The sequence below is a fragment of the Coregonus lavaretus genome (assembly GCF_964263955.1).
Source record: "Coregonus lavaretus genome assembly, chromosome: 5".
Lineage (NCBI taxonomy): Eukaryota > Metazoa > Chordata > Actinopteri > Salmoniformes > Salmonidae > Coregonus > Coregonus lavaretus.
Window position 1 is genome coordinate 32,141,739 of NC_139992.1, and position 22,088 is coordinate 32,163,826.

At 43.5% G+C, this 22,088-nt stretch overlaps 1 protein-coding gene across 1 annotated transcript in view; it reads right to left on the reverse strand.

Annotated features, from left to right (window-relative positions):
- The window catches only part of LOC311130147 (ubiquitin carboxyl-terminal hydrolase 15-like), a 43,750-nt gene that overhangs the window by 15,666 nt on the left and 5,996 nt on the right, over window positions 1-22,088 (reverse strand). Inside the window, exons 5-12 of the mRNA XM_084162834.1 lie at window positions 21,764-21,909; window positions 16,207-16,268; window positions 6,350-6,491; window positions 5,915-6,088; window positions 5,095-5,253; window positions 3,947-4,171; window positions 3,363-3,446; window positions 1,948-2,042 (exon numbers count right to left, since the gene is read on the reverse strand). Coding sequence (XP_084018960.1) covers window positions 1,948-2,042; window positions 3,363-3,446; window positions 3,947-4,171; window positions 5,095-5,253; window positions 5,915-6,088; window positions 6,350-6,491; window positions 16,207-16,268; window positions 21,764-21,909 — 1,087 coding nt within the window. The remainder of the gene's footprint in view (window positions 1-1,947; window positions 2,043-3,362; window positions 3,447-3,946; window positions 4,172-5,094; window positions 5,254-5,914; window positions 6,089-6,349; window positions 6,492-16,206; window positions 16,269-21,763; window positions 21,910-22,088) is intronic.

Below are 22,088 nucleotides of genomic sequence, written 5' to 3' on the forward strand. Positions count from 1 at the left end.
TCTCATCAGGACAAGAAAGAAAGAAACCCCGCTCAGACGCCTGCTACGTTAAGTTAGTTATTAAGAACAAATGCACTGCAACCTCAAAGCTACAGAACTACAGTGGCTTGCAAAAGTATTCACCCCCCCTTGGCATTTTTCCTATTTTGTTGCCTTAAAACCTGGAATTAAAATTGATTTTTGGGGGGTTTGTATCATTTCATTTACACAACATGCCTACCACTTTGAAGATGCAAAATATGTTTTATTGTGAAACAAACAAGAAATAAGACAAAAATAAAATAAAAAATTCACCCCCCAAAAGTCAATACTTTGTAAAGCCACCTTTTGCAGCAATTACAGCTGCAAGTCTCTTGGGGTATGTCTCTATAAGCTTGGCAAATCTAGCCACTGGGATTTTTGCCCATTCTTCAAGGCAAAACTGCTCCAGCTCCTTCAAGTTGGATGGGTTCCGCTGGTGTACAGCAATCTTTAAGTCATACAACAGATTCTCAATTGGATTGAGCTCTGGGCTTTGACTAGGCCATTCCAAGGCATTTAAATGTTACCCCTTAAACCACTCGAGTGTTGCTTTAGCTGCTGGAAGGTGAACCTCCGTCCCAGTCTCAAATCTCTGGAAGACAAACAGGTTTCCCTCAAGAATTTCCCTGTATTTAGCGCCATCCATCATTCCTTCAATTCTGACCAGTTTCCCAGTCCCTGCCGATGAAAAACATCCCCACAGCATGATGCTGCCACCACCATGCTTCACTGTGGGGATGGTGTTCTCGGGGTGATGAGGTGTTGGGTTTGCGCCAGACACAGCGTTTTCCTTGATGGCCAAAAAGCTCAATTTTAGTCTCATCTGACCAGAGTACCTTCTTCCATATGTTTTGGCGAACACCAAACACATTTGCTCATTCTTTTCTTTAAGCAATGGCTTTTTCTGGCCACTCTTCCAAAGAGCCCAGCTCTGTGGAGTGTACGGCTTAAAGTGGTCCTATGGACAGATACTCCAATCTCCGCTGTGGAGCTTTGCAGCTCCTTCAGGGTTATCTTTAGTCTCTTTGTTGCCTCTCTGATTAATGCCCTCCTTGCCTGGTCCATGAGTTTTGGTGGGCGGTCCTCTCCTGGCAGGTTTGTTGTGGTGCCATATTCTTTCCATTTTTTAAATAATGGATTTAATGGTGCTCCGTGGGATGTTCAATGTTTCGGATATTTTTTTATAACACAACCCTGATCTGTACTTCTCCACAACTTTGTCCCTGACGTGTTTGGAGAGCTCCTTGGTCTTCATGGTGCCGCTTGCTTGGTGGTGCCCCTTGCTTAGTGGTGTTGCAGATTCTGGGGCCTTTCAGAACAGGTGTATATATACAGAGATCATGTGACACTTAGATTGCACATAGGTGGACTATTTAACTAATTATTTGACTTCTGAAGGTAATTGGTTGCACCAGATCTTATTTAGGGGCTTCATAGCAAAGGGGGTGAATAAATATGCACGCACCACTTTTCCGTTATTTATTTTTTTGAATTTTTTGAAACAAGTATTTTTTTTTATTTGACTTCACCAATTTGGACTATTTTGTGTATGTCCATTACATGAAATCCAAATAAAAATCAATTTAAATTACAGGTTGTAATGCAACAAAATAGGATAAATGCCAAGGGGGATGAATACTTTTGCAAGGCACTGTATAGGGTAGGGTGAATGTGTTGCAGATGTCTGCATCGTTGGTAAGTTAAAGGTCGTATTCATTAGGGCATACCGTAGCAAAATGTTTTGCAAGGGAACACTGAGTGTTTCCTATTGGACAGGTTCAGGTAGTCCCTCCCTGTTTCAGTCCATGCCCTTCTGTTTGGTGACTAATGAATACGACCCAGGTTTCTCATATCTTACACTGGAGGGGGAGTAGACAGCGCTTCATCCAACTGCCTTCATCAGAATAGTCTGTATCTGACACTCACACATAGATGTCGTCCCTCTCCATGATGCTGCTGAGGTTCTCATTGGTGGCAAAGATCCGATGGAACCGATGGTTGTAGATATCTGTTACAATCATCTGAATTTGGAAAGAAAATATAAACATCTTAAGTACACACACAGTGCATTCAGAAAGTATTCAGACCCCTTGACTTTTTCCACATTTTGTTACGTTACAGCTGTATTCTAAAATGGATTCAATTGCTTTTTTTCCCTCATCAATCTACACACAAAACCCCATAATGACAAAACAAAACCAGGTTTTTCAAATGTTTTGCTAATGTATAAATATGTAAATGTGATTTTTCAATTTCTTATATAAGTATTCAGACCCTTTACTCAGTACTTTGTTGAAGCACCTTTGGCAGCGATTACAGTCTTCTTGGGTATGACGCTACTAGCTTGGCAAACCTGTATTTGTGGAGTTTCTCCCATTCGTCTCTGCAGATCCTCTCAAGTTCTGTCAGGTTGGACGGGGAGCATTGCTGCACAGCTATTTTCAGGTCTCTCCAGAGATGTTCGATCGGGTTCAAGTCCAGGCTCTGGCTTGGCCATTCAAGGACATTCAGAGACTTGTCCCGAAGCCACTCCTGCGTTATCTTGGCTGTGTGCTTAGGGTCGCTGTCATTTTGGAAGGTGAACCTTCGCCCCAGTCTGAGGTCCTGAGCGCTTTGCTCCGTTCATCTTTCCCTCGACCCTGACTAGTCTCCCAGTCCCTGCCACTTAAAAACATCCCCACAGCATGATGCCCACACCACCATGCTTCACCGTAGGGATGCTGCCAAGAACCAGTGACCATCGGGTTCTTGGTCACCGCCCTTTTCCCCCGATTGCTCACTTTGGCTGGGTACCCAGCTCTAGGATGAGTCTTGGTGGTTCCAAACTTCTTCCATTTAAGAATGATGGAGGCCACTGTGTTCTTGGGGACCTTCAATGCTGCAGAAATGAAATGTTTTGGTACCCTTCTCCAGATCTGTGCCTTGACACAATCCTGTCTCGGAGCTCTACGGACAATTCCTTTGACCTCGCGGCTTGGTATTTGCTCTGATGTGATCAATGGAAAAAGGATACACCTGAGCTCAATTTCGAGTCTCAATAACGTATCTGTTTTTTTTTTTATTAAATGTGCAAAAAATTCAAAAAACTTGTTTGTAGATTGAAGAGGAAATAAATGTATTTAATCCATTTTAGAATAAGGCTGTAACATAACAAAATCTGGAAAAAGGGAAGGGGTCTGAATACTTTCCGAATGCACTGTATACCATTCCAGAGCGTACATTTTCATTTAGCCTCTATTTAACCAGGTATAACATCCCTTGAGGGTAAAAAACACTTTTTTGAGGGAGAACTGATTTAGTTAAGAGCAGGACAGACATGTGTGTGTGTGTGTGTATCTTACCTTCTCAGCAGGGACATCAGATAGAGTGGAGAGCGAGGTACAGAGGTCTGATATGTAGCCCACCTTGGGCACAGTCAGTTTATACTGAAACACAGAGAAAGACAAAACGGCCATTAAGCTGGGATCCTAAGATTAACTCATAACTTAATCCGCAGGAGCAAAATTTCCCCAAGCCCCATGAAGAATGAATAGCTGCAGATTCATTAAATATACACCAAGCCTTCAGAAGGTATTGATAGAAAGGACCTCCCTGCAGATTCCATCTGGCCCTATTCAGAGCATAAGCTGATTACAAATACTCAAATCTACTCAAATCCACTTCAGAGGACAGCAGAGAATATTGTGGGTGACCACAATATGTGAAGGATGACTCATTTCTAGGTAAGCGGTAACAGCTCAGTACCTGTGTGGGTTTGGCCAGGGGGTCCAGACTGACCTTGGTCATATACACTAGATACAAAACAGAAGCAAACAGGCCAAAACGGGGAGGTGCTATCCAATAAGAAACACTTATTTTTGTTTTCAGTTGCAAAAGCTTTTGCTACGGTGTGCACTAATGAATACAACCCAGTTACTGTAGTTACCTGTGTGGGTTTGGCCAGGGGGTCCAACCTGACCAGGTAGATCTCCAGGGTGCGCTCCTTTTTCATGGGCAGCGGCAGGGTCAGGTAGCAGAAGGGGTCAAAGGTGACGGAGACCTTGGCGCAGACTGGGCACACCAGGGTGGACTTGAAGAGGCCGTGGAAGATGTCCACAATGATGGAGTCGTTCCTCTTGATGTGGTTCTCCCATGCCTCCTCAGCCACCACCTACAGAGGCGAGGAAAGATAGTGAGGAACCATTTTTGACACAGGGTTAGAGGGCAACAATGGAGTGTCTGGAGGTGGTACAGTACTATGACACCGTTTATTCCCACTACTGGTTTTGCTCTTCTCCTCAGCCACTACCTACATTTACACAGAGGGGAAGGGAAAGACTCAAACTACGGGGTGAAGGGACACGGAGTGTGTGGTGGTACAACTATTCCCACACCTCCTCGGCAAACACCTACAGTAGTCACACAGAGGGGAGGAATATGGCTGAGAAACCATTTTGACATAAACCAAGGTAACACTTTGGAGTGGTACACTGTTTCTACTCTAGAAACATGCCTACAGTCATACAGAAGGGAAGCAAAGCAATCAGAAACATAGAAGAGAGACTTTATAAGCTACAATAATGGGAGGTTACAGCCATGTCTCAGGGCTATGAGAAACCATTTCAACACAGACTAAAATGACACAGCGGAGTGACTGGAGATAGGAACACTGTTTGTTCCCACTGCAACTGGTTCTCCTCCAGAAACACATTGGCTACAGAGTCGATATGATGAGGTTATAGAGTTTGCGAAAGATCTGGCATATTTCCTGCCATTCAATTGGTAATTTCAATTAATGATATACCCATTGATTCTTGAATATAAATGCCTAATTGGGATGAAACACAAAACTCAAGATGGTGGCTTCAAAGATAAAGATTTCCATTTAAACAATCAACACACAACAACAACTGAATGAGTGTTGAGTGCCAGAGAGAGCGCAAAGACTACCTGGGATTACAGAGAAAGTGTTGCCCAGCTGAGTACTGTAGCTATTGTGCAATGTATTTGTTGTGCATGGTCCCTGACAAATAGTAAAATGAATGAAACTAAACCAATAAAATAAAGAGTGAAAGTAAGCTAGCAGTAACAGACCTTGTCAGGCCTGCCCTCGGCGTCTTTGAGCAGGATGTAGGGTTTCTTCCTGATACGGTTCAGGTCCTCGTGTAGACCGTCCAACAGGAAGGCCAGCAGCTCATGAGAGTCCTGCTGCTGGTAGCCTGAGAACTGGGGGGCGAAGCGACCCACCTGGGTCTGGAGGGAGGGGAGAACAGAGACACACACAAAACAGGTTCAGCAACAGATATATAGGAAATTCCAAATTGACACCTCACCCCTAGGGAACTTGTGTAGATTGAATGAGAGGAAGCAAAATAGTCAGTTAGCAAAGTAGTACTATTGCCATATTTCTACTCAAGAGCAGTGGTGTAATCGAGGGTAAACACACAAACACTGTTTACGCACCTTTTTTATTTTGCGCAAACGTTTACCCAACTATTGCGGAAAACCGCATTGAATGTATAGGGAGCATTACTTTATTCACCACAAACGGAAATCAGTGTTTACCCACCCATTTTTTCTACCACTACATCACTGCTCAAGAGTCTCGGTTGTTGTGGCTTGTGGGTCAATTTGGGATCGGGCACATCATAGCTGCATTTCAATCCGATTTCGATCAGACAAGGAATCAAGGCAGAAGTGAGGGAACAACTTTCAGCCCATGTGAATTTCAGCAGGTAGGTATGGGTACAGTACATGGTTGGGGTCATTTCCATTTCAATTCAGAATGTAAACCAAATTCCAATTACACATTTTCCCACTTGGAAAGCACTGAAGATAATTGGAATTTCAGTATACATTCTGAATTGCCTGGAATGGAAATGGACTTGACACCAACCCTGGTACCCTAAATTACCTTGAAAGGCCGTGGTGTGACGTAGCTGTACTTCCCAGACCACGACTGCTTGGTGATATCAGCGTAGGCCTTGGCGATCTCCCCTTTCATTCCCAGAGGGTTGTCCTCGTTCAACTCATCTTTGTACTTGTCTTTCAGGAAATACTCGGTGAGAGGAGGTACATTACTTAAACACTGCAGAAAAACAATGAGAAATAAAAATATAAAATACGTAAAAATGATTAAAGTTGGGAAAATAAGCAGTAAAATATGCAAGAGACAGGGAATGAGAAAATCAAAATGAAAAATCCAAGTCAAAGGAATCACCTAAACCAACAGTATATACAATACCAAAGGTCAATCAATAAACGCAGCTGTTCCTGCCAAGATACAATTAAAACGAATGCATACACACCAGAGTTCAGCGTTAACAGTTGAGGGGTTAGGGTATGGTACCTGCAGTGCAGAGTTCATGAAGCAGGTGTTTCCCAGGTTGGAGAGACCACACAGGCCAGCCTGCTCACTCTGCCTGCCCTCGGAGCACTCATAGCTGTTATACGGGTGGTACGACGGAAGGCTGTAGCTAGAGTTTTTCACACTGAAGAGGATACATAACATCAGTCAGGAATAAATAGAGAACATGGACTTACTGGATAATTTTACCAAACTAATGCAGGCATAAAGTACTTAGAGTAGTGGCGCAATAATGTGCTGTATGCATGACACACTGTTTAATTTATTTTTGTTATGTAATTGCCTTAATCTTGTTTGGATCCCAGGAAGAGTAATTGGGATCATTAATAAATACAAAGGCTAGTGCCCACCCCCATTTCTTCTTAGAAGGTATTTCTAACTTCTCATTCAGTGTGGGGAGAAAGGTACACAATAGGAAAACACAATTACACAATAAAAACAAAACACCTACAGTATATAGCACAGCTCCCAATAGGGTTGGGCGAAATTACGACAGCATTGTCTATTGACGATTGACAGCAATCATTGATGGTGACATCGTGATGTGATGGTCGAAAATAAAAACAATAGCAAAAATAAAACGCAACATGCAACAACATTAATGAATTTACTGAGTTACAGTTCATATAAGGACATCAGTCAATTGAAAGAAATTCATTACGCCCTAATCTATGGATTTCAGGACTGGGCAGGGGCGCAGCCATGTGTGGGCCTGGGAGGGCATAGGCCCACCCACTTGGCAGTCAGGCCCACCCACTGGGGAGCCAGATCCACGCACTGGGGAGCCAGGCCCAGCCAATCAGAATCAGGTTATCCCCCACAAAACGGTATTTATTACAGACATAACTACTCCTAAGCAACACCCCCACCCCTCAGACGATCCTGCAGGTGAAGAAGCCGGATGTGGAGGTCCTGGGCTGGTGTGGTTACACGTGGTCTGCTGTTGTGAGGCCGGTTGGATGAGACGTGGCATTGTGTTGTGTTGTGTGACAAAACTGCACATTGTAAAGTTGTCTTTTATTGTCCCCAGCACAAGGTGCACCTGTGTAATTGTTGTGTCAATTCCTGACTACAAGCTATACCGAGCACTCAAGCCTAAATCCACCCAGGGTGCTCAAAGCACTCCCAACCTGCAGGGGGCAACCATGCAACCGGAGCTGTTGAAACCAACCACCAGGAAGTGCTCTGGGGACCATATTAACCTGCGCACCCACAAGCAGTGCATGTGCATGGCATCGAAATGTTTGGTAAAAGCTTACTTGGCTCTCACTCATTCCTGAGAAGAGATACCAATGACCACAGCTCCTGATCATCCAAAGACGCAACTGGTAGGACAGAATGTGTTGTGAATTCATGCTTCTATATGCCCTTTTGGTTTGGTTGTAACATACAATACAATTATTAATTAAATTAAATAGTGAAGACTTCATTATGTGAACGTAGAACTTGACAGTAACGTTACTATAATCATGTGTATTGTTAAATGTTTAATTATGATATTGATATTTAATTATTAACTTGCAATGATCCTAGGTTAATCTAAATGATGAAATGATTGTTTGGTTAGGTTTGAGGATTCAGTAACATTAGTTTATGCTTATTTTTGAGAAAGTGGAATTGAGGGTTATTTGTAACTAATCCATGGGGTTTTGTTTGTGTGTTTTGAAGGTTATCAACCTATTCTGTTCCATCTTTATGACAATAAAAAATCATAAAGTGAACAGTTTTGAGTTGTCCTTTGCGTTCATCAAGGATAAAGCCGTTTTCAAGTTTGGGCAGAGCTGTGGTCAGCCAGAAATCACGCAGAACTTGACAGTAATGATCATGCTGTTTAATCAGCTTCTTGATATGCCACACCTGTCAGGTGGATGGATTATCTTGGCAAAGGAGAAATATGGAACATGCATATGGAACATTCCTGGGACTAATTTTTTCAGCTCATGCAACATGGGACAAACACTTTACATGTTACGATACACACTACAAGACTAAAAGTATGTGGACACCTGCTCGTCAAACATCTCATTCCAAATTAATGCGTATTAATATGCTGCTATAACAGCCTCCACTCTTCTGGGAAGGCTTTCAACTAGATGTTGGAACATTACCGCGGGGACCAACAGAGCATTAGTGAGGTCGGACACTGATTTTGGCGATTAGGCCTGGTTCGCCATCGGCGTTCCAATTTATCCCAAAGGTGTTCGGTGGGGTTGAGGTCAGGGCTCTGTGCAGCAATCTCGACAAACCATTTCTAAATGGACCTTGCTTTGTGCACGGGGGAATTGTCATGCTGAAACAGGAAAGGGCCTTCCTCAAACTGTTGCCACAAAGTTGGAAGCACAGAATCGTCTAGAATGTCATAGTATGCTGTAGCATTAAGATTTCCTTTAACTGGAACTAAGGGGCCTAGCTCGAACCATGAAAAACAGCCATAGACAATTATTCCTCGTCCACCAAACTTTACAGTTGGCACTATGCATTGGGGAAGGTAGCATTCTCCTGGCATCTGCCAAACCCAGATTCGTCCGTCGGACTGCCGTGATTCATTACTCCAGAGAACGCGTTTCCACTGCTCCAGAGTCTAATGGCGGCGAGCTTTACACCACTCCAGCCGACGCTTGGCATTGCACATGGTAATCTTGGGCTTGTGTGCGCAGCTGCTTGGCCATGGAAATCCATTTCATGAAGCTCCCGACGAACAGTTCTTGTGATGACGTTGCTTCCAGAGACAGTTTGGAACTCGGTAGTGAGTGTTGCAACTGAGGACAGATGATATTTACGCGCAACAACATTCGGCGGTCCCGTTCTGTGAGCTTGTGCAGTATACCACACTGTGGCTGAGCCGTTGTCGCTCCTAGACGTTTTCACTTCACAATAACAACACTTACAGTTGACGGGGCAGCTCTAGCAGGGCAGAAATTTGAAGAACTGACTTGTTGGAAAGGTGGCATTCTATGACGGTGCCACGTTGAAAGTCACAAAGCTCTTCAGTAAGCCATTCTACTGCCAATGTTTGTCTACGGAGTTTGCATGGCTGTGTGCTCGACTTTATACACCTGTCAGCAACGGGTATGGCTCAAATAGCGGAATCGACTAATTTGAAGGGGTGTCCACATACTTTGTATGTATAGTTTACATACAGTTGAAGTCGGAAGTTTACATACACCTTAGCCAAATACATTTAAACTCAGTTTTTCACAACTCCTGACATTTAATCCTACTAAAAAATCCCTGTCTTAGGTCAGTTAGGATCACCACTTTATTTTAAGAATGTGAATAAATAGAGAGAATGATTTATTTCAGCTTTTATTTCTTTCATCACATTCCCAGTGGGTCAGAAGTTTACACACACTCAATTAGTATTTGGTAGCATTGCCTTTACATTGTTTAACTTGGGTCAAATGTTTTGGGTAGCCTTCCACATGCTTCCCACAATAAGTTGGGTGAATTTTGGCCCATTCCTCCTGACAGAGCTGGTGTAACTGAGTCAGGTTTGAAGGCCTCCTTGCTCGCACACGCCTTTTCAGTTCTGCCCACAAATTATCTATAGGATTGAGGTCAGGGCTTTGTGATGGCCACTCCAATACCTTACTTTGTTGTCCTTAAGCCATTTTACCACAACTTTGGAAGTATGCTTGGGGTCATTGTTCATTTGGAAGACCCATTTGCAACCAAGCTTTAACTTCCTGACTGATGTCTTGAGATGTTGCTTCAATATAGCCACATAATTTTCCTTCCTCATGATGACATTTATTTTGTACGTTCATCTCTAGGAGACAGAACGCGTCTCCTTCCTGAGCGGTATGACGGCTGCGTGGTCCCATGGTGTTTATACTTGCGTACTATTGTTTGTACCGATGAACGTGGTACCTTCAGGCGTTTGGAAATTGCTCCCAAGGATGAACCAGACTTGTGGAGGTCTCCAATTTGTTTTCTGAGGTATTGGCTGATTTATTTTGATTTTCCCATGATGTCAAGCAAAGAGGCACTGAGCTTGAAGGTAGGCCTTGAAATACATCCACAGGTTCACCTCCAATTGACTCAAATGATGTCAATTGGCCTATCAGAAGCTTCTAAAGCCATGACATCATTTTCTGGAATTTTCCAAGCTGTTTAAAGGCACAGTCAACTTAGTTTATGTAAACTTCTGACCCACTGGAATTGTGATACAGTGAATTATAAAAAATAATCTGTCTGTAAACAAATTGTTGGAAAAATTACTTGTGTCATGCACAAAGTAGATGTCCTAAATGACTTGCCAAAACTAGAGTTTGTTAACAAGAAATTTGTGGAGTGGTTGAAAAACGAGTTTTAATGAGTCCAACCTAAGTGTATGTAAACTCCCGAGTGGCGCAGTGCATCGCAGTGCTAGCTGTGCCACTAGAGATCCTGGTTCGAATCCAGGCTCTGTCGTAGCCGGCCGTGACGGGGAGACCCATGGGGCGGCGCACAATTGGCCCAGCGTCGTCCAGGGTAGGGGAGGGAATGGCCGGCAGGGATGTAGCTCCGTTGGTAGAGCATGGCGTTTGCAACGCCAGGGTTGTGGGTTCGATTCCCACGGGGGGCCAGTAAGATTTTTATTTATTTTTTAATTTAAAAAAAATTATAATAATAATGTATGCACTCACTAACTGTAAGTCACTCTGGATAAGAGCGTCTGCTAAATGACTAAAAATGTAAACTTCCGACTTCAACTGTATATATATATTTATTTTTTTAAGCATTACCAATGTTATTTATTTACTGTAGATTGTAAAAAATATTTTATGTAAGTCAAGGAATTCAGATTTGATCCATCTACCTTGTTGCTGGAGTTCTGTCATTGAGATAATTATGAAACCATCGGCACGCGTCAGTACCCAACCCTATCGAGGACAGCTTATTCAACAGAATAACATTGTCTCCAGTATCAAAAGCTTTAAACAAGTTTACAAACATGGCAGCACAATTCTTTCTAAGGCATTTGCAATATAATTTACAACAAGCATGGTAGCCGTAGTGGTGCTATGTTTAGGTCTGAATCCGGATTGATTAACATTAAGAATACAATTTACAGATAGAAAATAACGTAGCTGTTTGTGGACCAATGATTCTAGTATTTTCGCAAGACAGGGGAGCCTGGAAATGGGTTGATAATTATCGAGATCACTACTTTCCCCACCCTTATGGAGTAGTAGCACCAAAGCTGCTTTCCACACTTTTGAAATATTTCCTGATAATAAAGTTAAATAACAAATGTGTGTTACTGAGCCAGCAATGAGAGGCACTGCATACTTAAGCAAAGGCGGGTCCAAATTGTCAGCCCCTAATGATTTCTTGGTGTCAATAGCTAATAAGGCAGCAATAACTTCTGTTTCTGTGAGTTGCCAAAAAGAAAAACAGAGACTACCATTTCCCAAATTACGTAAAGTTGACTGATCATCCAGCGAGGCAACTGGAGGCTATATGTGGGAAGAACAGTCAACTGACTGGCCAAGACCAGTATGACCACCATTTCTTTCAAACAGGAAACCAGCTGAGATAAAATGCTGATTAAAAGCATTATAAATCTTAACTTTTTCAGTAATGATGCAGGAAACTGCTTAGGCAGGGAAGTAGAGGAATTACACAGCTTCAGTGAATTAACAGTTTTCCAGAATTTAGCGTGATCACTAATAAGAGTCTGCCATAGCGCTAAGGAAGTCGTTTGATTTGGCCTGTAACCTAGCTCACTACAGTAAGGCAGCTCGTTCATCATCAGACAGTCACCGCTCCACATAGACGACATGTTCTACTCCTCCACCAGAAAGGAATATTATAAAATATTTTTGCCATTGCCTGAACTTAGCCTCTGCCCAGGCTTTCAACAACATATTTTGTCAAAATCCATACAGTTGCATTCAATTTCGCGCTACAGCCCAACTGTTGTTTTAGCGGATGCTTTAAAATGTATTTTTATTTGTTATTTATTTAACTTTTTGGGGGCATGGCCAATGGGGGCGATATATGAATCTATCACAATGTTTTATGAGTACATTATCACGATAATACAAAAGGTTGTCACCACCCAACCCTAGCGCCCAATAATTACTCTAAACCTGAGGACACAGTCAGCACAACTTAAAGACAACACACTTTGCATATAGCCTCAACCCTAAAGCCTTGAGGTACAGCAAAAGGCCTTGCAACAGCAGTAACAGTCAGACCTCTGGGAGTGGGGCGAAGCGGTGTCCCATTGATCGAGGGGTGGTGTAGCAGCACCACCAGTAATACCACCACCGGCCCCAGCAGTAGAAGTGTTAGCATTAGCAGCCTGCTCACAGCTCAGCGCTCTCTCCACCACCACCCTGCTCCTGTCTAAATCTACTGTCGAGGCGTTCGTCCTCAGCTCTGTCCTCAGCTCTGTCCTCAGGCACCACCAGCAGCACAGGAGCATCTCATCTCAAACGCTTTAACCATTCGACACCGGCCTCACAAAATCCATCTCCATAACTCGGCCCTAGTCCTAGTCCCGGGCTTAGTTCGATCCAGCCCTAATCCAGTCCCAAAGCCCAGAACTCAACCTGAGTCCAGTTCTAGCCCAGTTGTAGCTCAGCTCATTCCACTCCTTGCCCAGACCTTGGTCCAAGAACTCAGTCCCAGTTCAGTTCAGATACGCAGCAGAGAGGAACAGTAAGCGAGGCCCAACCCGTACCGAGCGCAACACAGTCACACACAGCTAACGAGAAGCCTCCTCCCTCCGTCAGTCAGTCACAGTTGAAGTTTTGCAGTGCCTCTCCTCGCTCTCTCTCCGGGCCCTGCTGTGTGATGGTGTCATCCCCTACCCTGCCCCGTCCCCTAGCATCCCCCTGCTCCTGCCCTGATGTGTGTTCTGCTCCGCCCTGCTGCTACCACAGGATAGCCTATTTATAGCAGCAGCTAGCTAAGATACGACGATGCTCAAGAATCCGCTTCAGGAAGTAGAGTTACACAGATGGAGAGCGAGCGAGGGGGACAAGAGAGAGTGGGAGAGTGGGGACAAGAGCAAATGAGAGACAAGAGAGAAGAGAGGTGGAGTACAGAGAGTGGTACAGGAGAAAGAGAGAGAGAGGAAGGGGTACAGGAGAGAGACGGATGGGTAAAGGAAAGAAAGACAGATGGAGAGAGCTCAAGAGAAAGGAGGAGGGTAAATAGCAGAGGGGGGTGACAGAGGGGGCCTGACAGCAGATCATTCCTGCTGAGGCTGCAGAATGTATCATGGCCAAATAGACAGCTACTTTCTCTAGTAGCTAGCTAGCTTCTTTAATATGCAATTAGGTATTCATATAGCTGGGTCTCCTTAAGAATCTACTGTAGCCAGAGTAGAGAGCATAGCTGGAGGAGGATGAGAGGAGAATAATTAAGTAGGCATCTGTGTCGCAGCCAGGAGAGAGAGAGGGGGTGGAGATGGAGAGAGGGAAAGGGGGAGAGCGCAGATGAAATGCATTCTGAAGGTCACAGGGACTGCAGAATATAAAGCACAATGAGCTCAGAGAGAAACGTGTAAGAGAGCGAGAGAGAGAGAGAGAGCGGCGAAAGCGCGAGAGAGAGGACTGTTACCGTACACAGGGAGTCTAGGGAGAGTAGCTCAGAACAACTGCATCTAGTCCCACCCAGGCTATGATAGCCTCAGCCTGCGTTATATCCTATCCACAATCAAACAGTCAAAGACAGAGAGCCATCCTTGCGTACTTAATCCTGGTTTGAAACAGCCAAGATTAAAATAGCACCTTATCCATTATTCAATCACAGAGCGGACCAAGCTGGCTCTGTACAGTGAGGAGTGGGTTGACAGGAAGGGGATCTGCAGGGAGACTGCAGGGAGATCCTATTCCAACATCACCACCATGGATTCCACAGATACAAGAAGACAATATGGACATAAATCTACCATTACAGTGTGCAATGGTGAAAACAGTGATGTGCTCGGACCGTAAGTGTGCTACATACATTAAGCAGTGGTGTCCAACTTAGGACTCAGAGTTTCTGGGTTGCATGAGGTTCACACTAGCTATTGATTCTCACTAGAACCACTCACATACAATTACTTTCCTTGAATCTTGTTAGTTAAGATTGAAATGTCAATCAATCCATAATTCCGTCAATAGATTATGATTTAATCTGAGATGACATTCAAATACAGTTTAATACGCAGAAGGTCTTCAGTCCCATGATGGAGAACACTGCTGTGAAAAGTGAAAACGACAGATGAAAGCCATAAACCATGCAGGCAACTGCAAATCACTGCATTACCACCTCAAGCCTAAACCCAGAGCCATAGATGTACAGAGTTCCACAAACTATCCTCCATATTAGCACCAAACATTCCATTATATCAATAACATTCTAATTTGCACTCCTTGCCTAGATAGAACCTTTGGTGCCAAGATGGCTGCCGTTCAAAACTCGACATCTTCATCAGTTTGCTGAACTCTGTAGTGTATCTCTATGGCTCTATGTGCCCCAGCCCAATCAGTCAATAAGACAACCCCCTCTACGCTCACTAGTCCTTACTTCCTGCTGTTGAAGCTGCTGTTATGATTGTTTGTGAGAGATGAAGGGGAGATCTTTGGCAAAGCAGAAAGATTGGAAGCACCAGATAACCTTCAAAAGATAAAGAATATCATGAGTTAGAAAGGATAAAGGCTCTCAAAGAAGAAGATTTTGAGAGGTGAGCATTAATTCAAAAAGTATGGAAATGGGTTAAACCAGGGGTTTTCAAACTGAGGCCAGGTAGTGCAGGGGGTCTGCGATTTTTATGATTATCGCAAGCTGCAACAGAATACCATTGTGGATAACATTTTGATGTCTCTGCGTCCAGTATGAAGTAAGTTAAAGGTAGTTTCACAAGCCAATGCTAACTAGTGTTAGTGCAATGACTGGAAGTCTACAGGAACAGTTAGCATGCTTGCTGTTCCTCTGATTCTGGGGAAGTAGATAAAGGGCTTCATTGCCAAAATCTCAAACTATCCCCTTAAAATGGAGGAAGTTGTAGTAAATGGAGCTAATCACAGGGTTTGTTCTGTATAGAAAATTCTTAGGCGGGCCATCTAAATGGTAATTTTAGGGATGGCAAAATGCATAGAATTGCAAGAAATGTGCTTTAAAAACAGTAAAATTGTCTCTCAGCTCCATGCCAAACTATGTAGAATTGCTGGAAATTTGATTCAAAACTGCAAAATTCTCTCAGCTCAATGGATTTATTTTTATTTTTAGAATTGCAGAAAATGTGCTTTGAAACAGAAACATTTTCTCTACGCCGCCAAGATACCTTTCTAGCTAATAGACTATATGTTGGAGTTTACCCTTCCTCTTCCAATGAACTGTGGTGAGGTCAAAATAATGAAACTGTTTACCAAATCTATTCATTTTAAAATGTTGATTACTTCTACCTGCCATTATCATTCACCTGATGAGACAAGACATTCTTTTTTATTTTGCTAATGTGTTATGGAGGTCCCTATGTCACCGGTTTGCCTGGGCGGGGGTCCCTGGGCAAGAAAAGTTTGAAAACCCCCGGGTTAAACGATAAGAGATATGTCAGCAACTAAAGCCAAGCAAATAGGATAGAGGCAAATATATGATATGGAGTTGAAATTCAAAGACGAAAGACAGTAGGAAAGTAGTAGCTAAAATAATCATAAGGGTCTGCTGGGTTGAATATAAAGGTATACATTGAATGTATGAAACAAACTTAGCAGAACAGACCAGTATAGAGAAAGCTCATCCTCAGAAGAACCTATGTCTTGCAATCCCCAGGCAAAGTGGGAGTCATTTCTAATTGGAAGTCCAGCTCCTCACTCCCATAACCTAAGGTCAAGGACACAGCCAGACACACTCACTTAGGTGCAGAGGAACCTCTAGGCCACGATCCATCCTCATTCTTCTGCTCTATTACCAGGACCTGCATGGATATCAGAAATAGAAACATAATACACATATAAATATATGGAAACATAACAATACGTCCAACCGGTCTCCCAACCGCAGACCACGTCACGTGTATGGCGTTGTGTGGGCGAGCGATTTGCTGATGTCAACGTTGTGAACAGAGTACTCCATGGTGGCGGTGGGGTTATGGTATGGGCAGAAATACATTATGGACAACAAACTCAATAGCATTTTATCGATGGCAATTTGAATGCACAGAAATACCGTGACGAGATCCTGAGGCCCATTGTGAGGTCCATTTCTTTTAAGTTATTTGTGACCAAAAGATGCATATCTGTATTCCCAGTCATATGAAATCCATAGATTAGGGCCTAATTAATTAATTTAAATTAACTGATTTCCTCATATGAACTGTAACTCAGTAAAATCTTTGAAATTGTTGCATGTTGCGTTTATATTTTTGTTCAGTATATGTACAAAACCATAAAGCTGAAATTTGAGCTGGTTAATGGACAAACCTGTGACAATTAATACTAGGATTTACATCTGACCACTGACGTACACTATTATTACGGTCCTTGACTTTTCCCCAAGCATGTGACCTCACCTGACCAGGAAAAACTCCAGAACCTACTTATAGACTAATCCTTTTTTTTTTTTTTTTTTGTCGCATGCGCCGAATACAACATGTGTAGACCTTACCGTGAAATGCTTACTTAGAAGCCATTAACCAACAACGCAGTTTTAAGAAAACATTTACTAAGTCGAGGTAATTTGTACATGTAGGTAGGGGGAAAGTGACTATGCATAGATAAACAGCAAGTAGCAGCAGTGGGTGGCCATTTGATAATTTGTTTAGCAGTCTTATGGCTTGGGGGTAGAAGCTTTTTAGGAGCCTTTTGGACCTAGACTTGGAACTCCGGTACCGCTTGCCATGTGGTAGCAGAGAGAACATTCTATGACTTGGGTGACTGGAGTATTTGACAATTTTAGGGCCTTCCTTTTAGTATATACACTACCGTTCAAACGTTTGGGGGTCACTTAGAAATGTCCTTGTTTTCTAAAGAAAAGCAATTTTTTCATCCATTAAATAACATCAAATTGATCAGAAATACAGTGTTGTCATTGTTAATGTTGTAAATGGCTATTGTAGCTGGAAATGGCTGATTCTTTATGGAATATCTACATCGGCGTACAGAGGCCCATTATCAGCAACCATCAGTCCTGTGTTCCAATGGCAGGTTGTGTTTGCTAATCCAAGATTATAATAATAATAATAATAATAATAATAATAATAATAATAATAATAATATGCCATTTAGCAGACGCTTTTATCCAAAGTGACTTACAGTCATGCGTGCATACATTTGTGTATGGGTGGTCCCGGGGATCGAACCCACTACCTTGGCGTTACAAGCGCCGTGCTCTACCAGCTGAGCTACAGAGGACCACATGACATGAGAGAAATGGAGAGACAAACTTATCATTTGAAAAGGCTAATTGATCATTAGAAAATCCTTTTGCAATTATGTTAGCACAGCTGAAAACTGTTGTGCTGATTAAATAAGCAATAAAACTGGCCTTCTTGAGACTAGTTGAGTATCTGGAGCATCAGCAATTGTGGGTTCGACTACAGGCTAAAAATGGCTAGAAACAAATAACTTTCTTCTGAAACTCGTCAGTCTATTCTTGTTCTGAGAAATGAAGGCTATTCCATGTGAGAAATTGCCAAGAAACTGAAGATCTCGTACAACACTGTGTACTACTCCCTTCACAGAACAGCGCAAACTGGCTCTAATCAGAATAGAAAGAGGAGTGGGAGGCCCCGGTGCACAACTGAGGAAGAGGACAAATACATTAGTGTCTAGTTTGAGAAACAGATGCCTCACAGGTCCTCAACTGGCAGTTTCATTAAATAGTACCCGCAAAACACCAGTCTCAACGTCAACAGTGAAGAGGCGACTCCGGGATGCTGACCTTCTAGGCAGAGTTGCAAAGAAAAAGCCATATCTCAGACTGGCCAATAAAAAGAAAATATTAAGATGGGCTAAAGAACACAGACACTGGACAGAGGAAGATTGGAAAAAAGTGTTATGGACAGACAAATCGAAGTTTGAGGTGTTCGGATCACAAAGAAGAACATTTGTGAGACGCAGACTAAATTAAATGACGCTGGAGGAGTGCTTGATGCCATCTGTCATGGTGGGGGCAATGTGATGGTCTGGGGGTGCTTTGGTCGTGGTAAAGTGGGAGATTTGTACAGGGTAAAAGGGATCTTGAAGAAGGAAGGCTATCACTCCATTTTGCAATGCCATGCCATACCCTGTGGATGGCGCTTGATTGGAGCCAATTTCCTCCTACAACAGGACAATGACCCAAAGCACAGCTCCAATCTATGCAAGAAATATTTAGGGAAGAAGCAGTCAGCTGGTATTCTGTCTATAATGGAGTGGCCAGCACAGTCACCGGATCTCAACCATATTGAGCTGTTGTGGGAGCAGCTTGACCGTATGGTACGTAAGAAGTGGACATCAAGCCAATCCAACTTGTGGGAGGTGCTTCAGGAAGCATGGGGTGAAATCTCTTCAGATTACCCCAACAAATTGACAACTAGAATGCCAAAAGGTCTGCAAGGCTGTAATTGCTGCAAATGGAGGATTATTTGATGAAAGCAAAGTTTGAAGGACACAATTATTATTTCAATTAAAAATCATTATTTCTAACCTTGTCAATGACTACATTCCCTATTCATTTTGCTATATTTCCTATTCAAACTAATTTCATGTATGTTTTCATGGAAAACAAGGAAATGTCTAAGTGACCCCAAACTTTTGAACGGTAGTGTAGGTCCTGGATGGCAGGAAGCTTAGCCAAAGTGATGTACTGGGCTGTACACACTACCCTCTGTAGCGTCTTACGGTCGGATGCTGAGCAGTTGCCATACCAGGGGGTGATGCAACTGGTCAGGATGCTTTCGAGGGTGTAGCTGTATAACTTTTTGATGATATGGGGACCAATGCCAAATCTATTCAGTCTCCTGAGGGGGGAAAGGATTTGTTGTGCCCTCTTCACGACTTTCTTGGTGTGTTTGGACCATGATTAGTTTGTTGGTGATGTGGACAAAGGAACTTGAAACTATCTACCCACTCCACTACAGCCCCGTTGATGTGAACGGGGGCATTTTCGGCCCTCCTGCCAGGTCTCTGACCTCCTCCCTATAGGCTGTCTCATCGTTGTCGGTGATCAGGCCTAGCACCGTTGTGTCTTCAGCAAACTTAACGATGGTGTTGGAGTCGTGCTTGGCCACACAGTCGTGGGTGAACAGGGAGTACTGGAGGGGACTAAGCACGGACCTCTGAAGGGCCCCCGTGTTGAGGATAAGCGTGGCAGATGTGTTGTTGCCTACCCTTACCAACTGGGTGCAGCCTGTCAAGATGTCCAGGATCCAGTTGCAGAGGGAGGTGTTTAGTCCCAGGGTCCTTAGCTTAGAGATGAGCTTTGTGGGCACTATGGTGTTCAACGCTGAACAGTAGTCAATGAACAGCATTCTCACATAGGTGTTCCTTTTGTCCAAGTGGGAAAGGGCTGTGTGGAGTGCGATTGATATTGCATTATCTCTGGATCTGTTGGGGATGTATGCAAATTGGAGTGGGTCTAGGGTTTCCAGGATAATGGTGTTGATGTGTGCCATGACCAGTCTTTCAAAGCACTTCATGGCTACGGATGTGAGTGCTACGGGGCGGTAGTCATTTAGGCAGGTTACCTTCCCTTTCTTGGGCACAGGGACTATGGTGGTCTGCTTAAAACATGTAGGTAAGTATTACAGACTCGGTCAGGGAGAGCTTGAAAATGTCAGTGAAGACACTTGCCAGTTGGTCCGCGCATGCTCCGAGTACACGTCCTGATAATCCGTCTGAATGTTGACCTGTTTAAAGGTCTTGCTCACATCGGCTACGGAGAGCGTGGTCACACAGTTGTCCGGAACAGCTGGTGCTCTCATGAATGCTTCAGTGTTGCTTGCCTCGAAGGCATTTAGCCCATCTGGTAGGCTCGTGTCACTGGACTGCTCGCGGCTGATTTTCCTTTTGTAGTCCGTAATAGTTTGCAAGTCCTGCCACATCCCACGAGCCGGTGTAGTAGGAGTCAATCTTAGTCCTGTATTGAAGCTTTGCCTGTTTGATGGTTCGTCTGAGGGATATGTATGCACGGTCACTGTGGGGTCGATGTCATCGATGCATTTATTGATGAAGCCAGTGACTGAGGTGGTATACTCCTCAACGCCATTGGATGAATCCCGGAACATATTCCAGTCTGTGCTAGAAAAACTGTCCTGTAGCGTAGCATCCGCGTCATCTGACCACTTCCGTATTGAGCGAGTCACTGGTACTTCCTGCTTTAGTTTTTCCTTGTAAGCAGGAATCAGGAGGATATAATTATGGTCAGATTTGCCAAATGGAGGGCGAGGGAGAGCTTTGTACGCATCTCCGTGTGTGGAGTAAAGGTGGTCTAGAGTTTTTTTTCCTCTGGTTGCACGTGACATTCTGGTAGAAAGTAGGTCAAACAGATTTAAGTTTGCCTGCTTTAAAGTCCCCGGCCACTAGGAGTGCCGCTTCTGGATGAGCATTTTCTTGTTTGCTTATGGCCTTATACAGCTCGTTGAGTGCAGTCTTAGTACCAGCGTCTGTTTGTGGTGGTAAATAGACGGCTACAAAAAATATAGATGAAAACTCTTGATAGATAGTGTGGTCTACAGCTTATCATGAGGTACTCTACCTCAGGCGAGCAATACCTCGAGACTACCTTAATATTAGACATCATGCACCAGCTGTTATTGACAAATAGACACACCCCCACCCCTCGTCTTACCAGACGTAGCTGTTCTGTCCTGCCGATGCACGGAAAATCCAGCTAACTGTATGAGTCATGAAACATAAGATATTACAGTTTTTAATGTCCCGTTGGTAGGATAGTCTCGAATGGAGCTCATCCAGTTTATTCTCCAGTGATTGCACGTTGGCTAATAGAACGGATGGTAGAGGCGGGTTACCCACTCGTCGACGAATTCTCACAATGCACCCTAATCTCCGCCCCCTGTATTTCCTTATTTTCTTAATGTGAATGACAGGGATTTGGGCCTTGTCTGGGAGCAACATTATATCCTTTGTGTCAGACTCATTAAAGAAAACATCTTTGTCCAGTTCGAGGTGAGTAATCACTGTTCTGACATCCAGAAGCTCTTTTCGGTCATAAGAGACGGTAGCATCAACATTATGTACAAAATAAGTGACAAACAATATGAAAAAACACAAAATAGCACAATTGGTTCGGAGCCCGTAAAACAGCAGCCATACCCTCCGGCGCCATTCCTAGTAACAAGAGAATAGAGAGTTTCCTTGTCAGTTTGCATGGTCTGGAATAATCTAGGCCCTATATAACTGGTGCAATGACAGGACAGGAAGTAGAAACATTAATGTATAAATAGCCTGGTATCCGAGGGTTATTTTATACCTGTCCTTGGTAGAGTCCTGCGTCCTGTATAGTGTTGTCCGGTTTGTTCAGAGGCTCGAACGTGTTACTCATGTACTTGTTCCACAACCTGGTCTCTTTCTCGTCTGGGATGCTGAACAGTTTACGCATCTCCTTCTCAATGGTGTCTGCATCACAGGAGGTTATAGGACAAAGATAACAAATAAGCAACATGCCACATACATTGACTGTACAAAACATTAGGAACACCATAATATTGAGCTGCACCACCTTTTTGCCCTCAGAACAGCTTCAATTTGTCGACGCATGGAATCTACAAGGTGTCGAAAGTGTTCTACAGGGATGC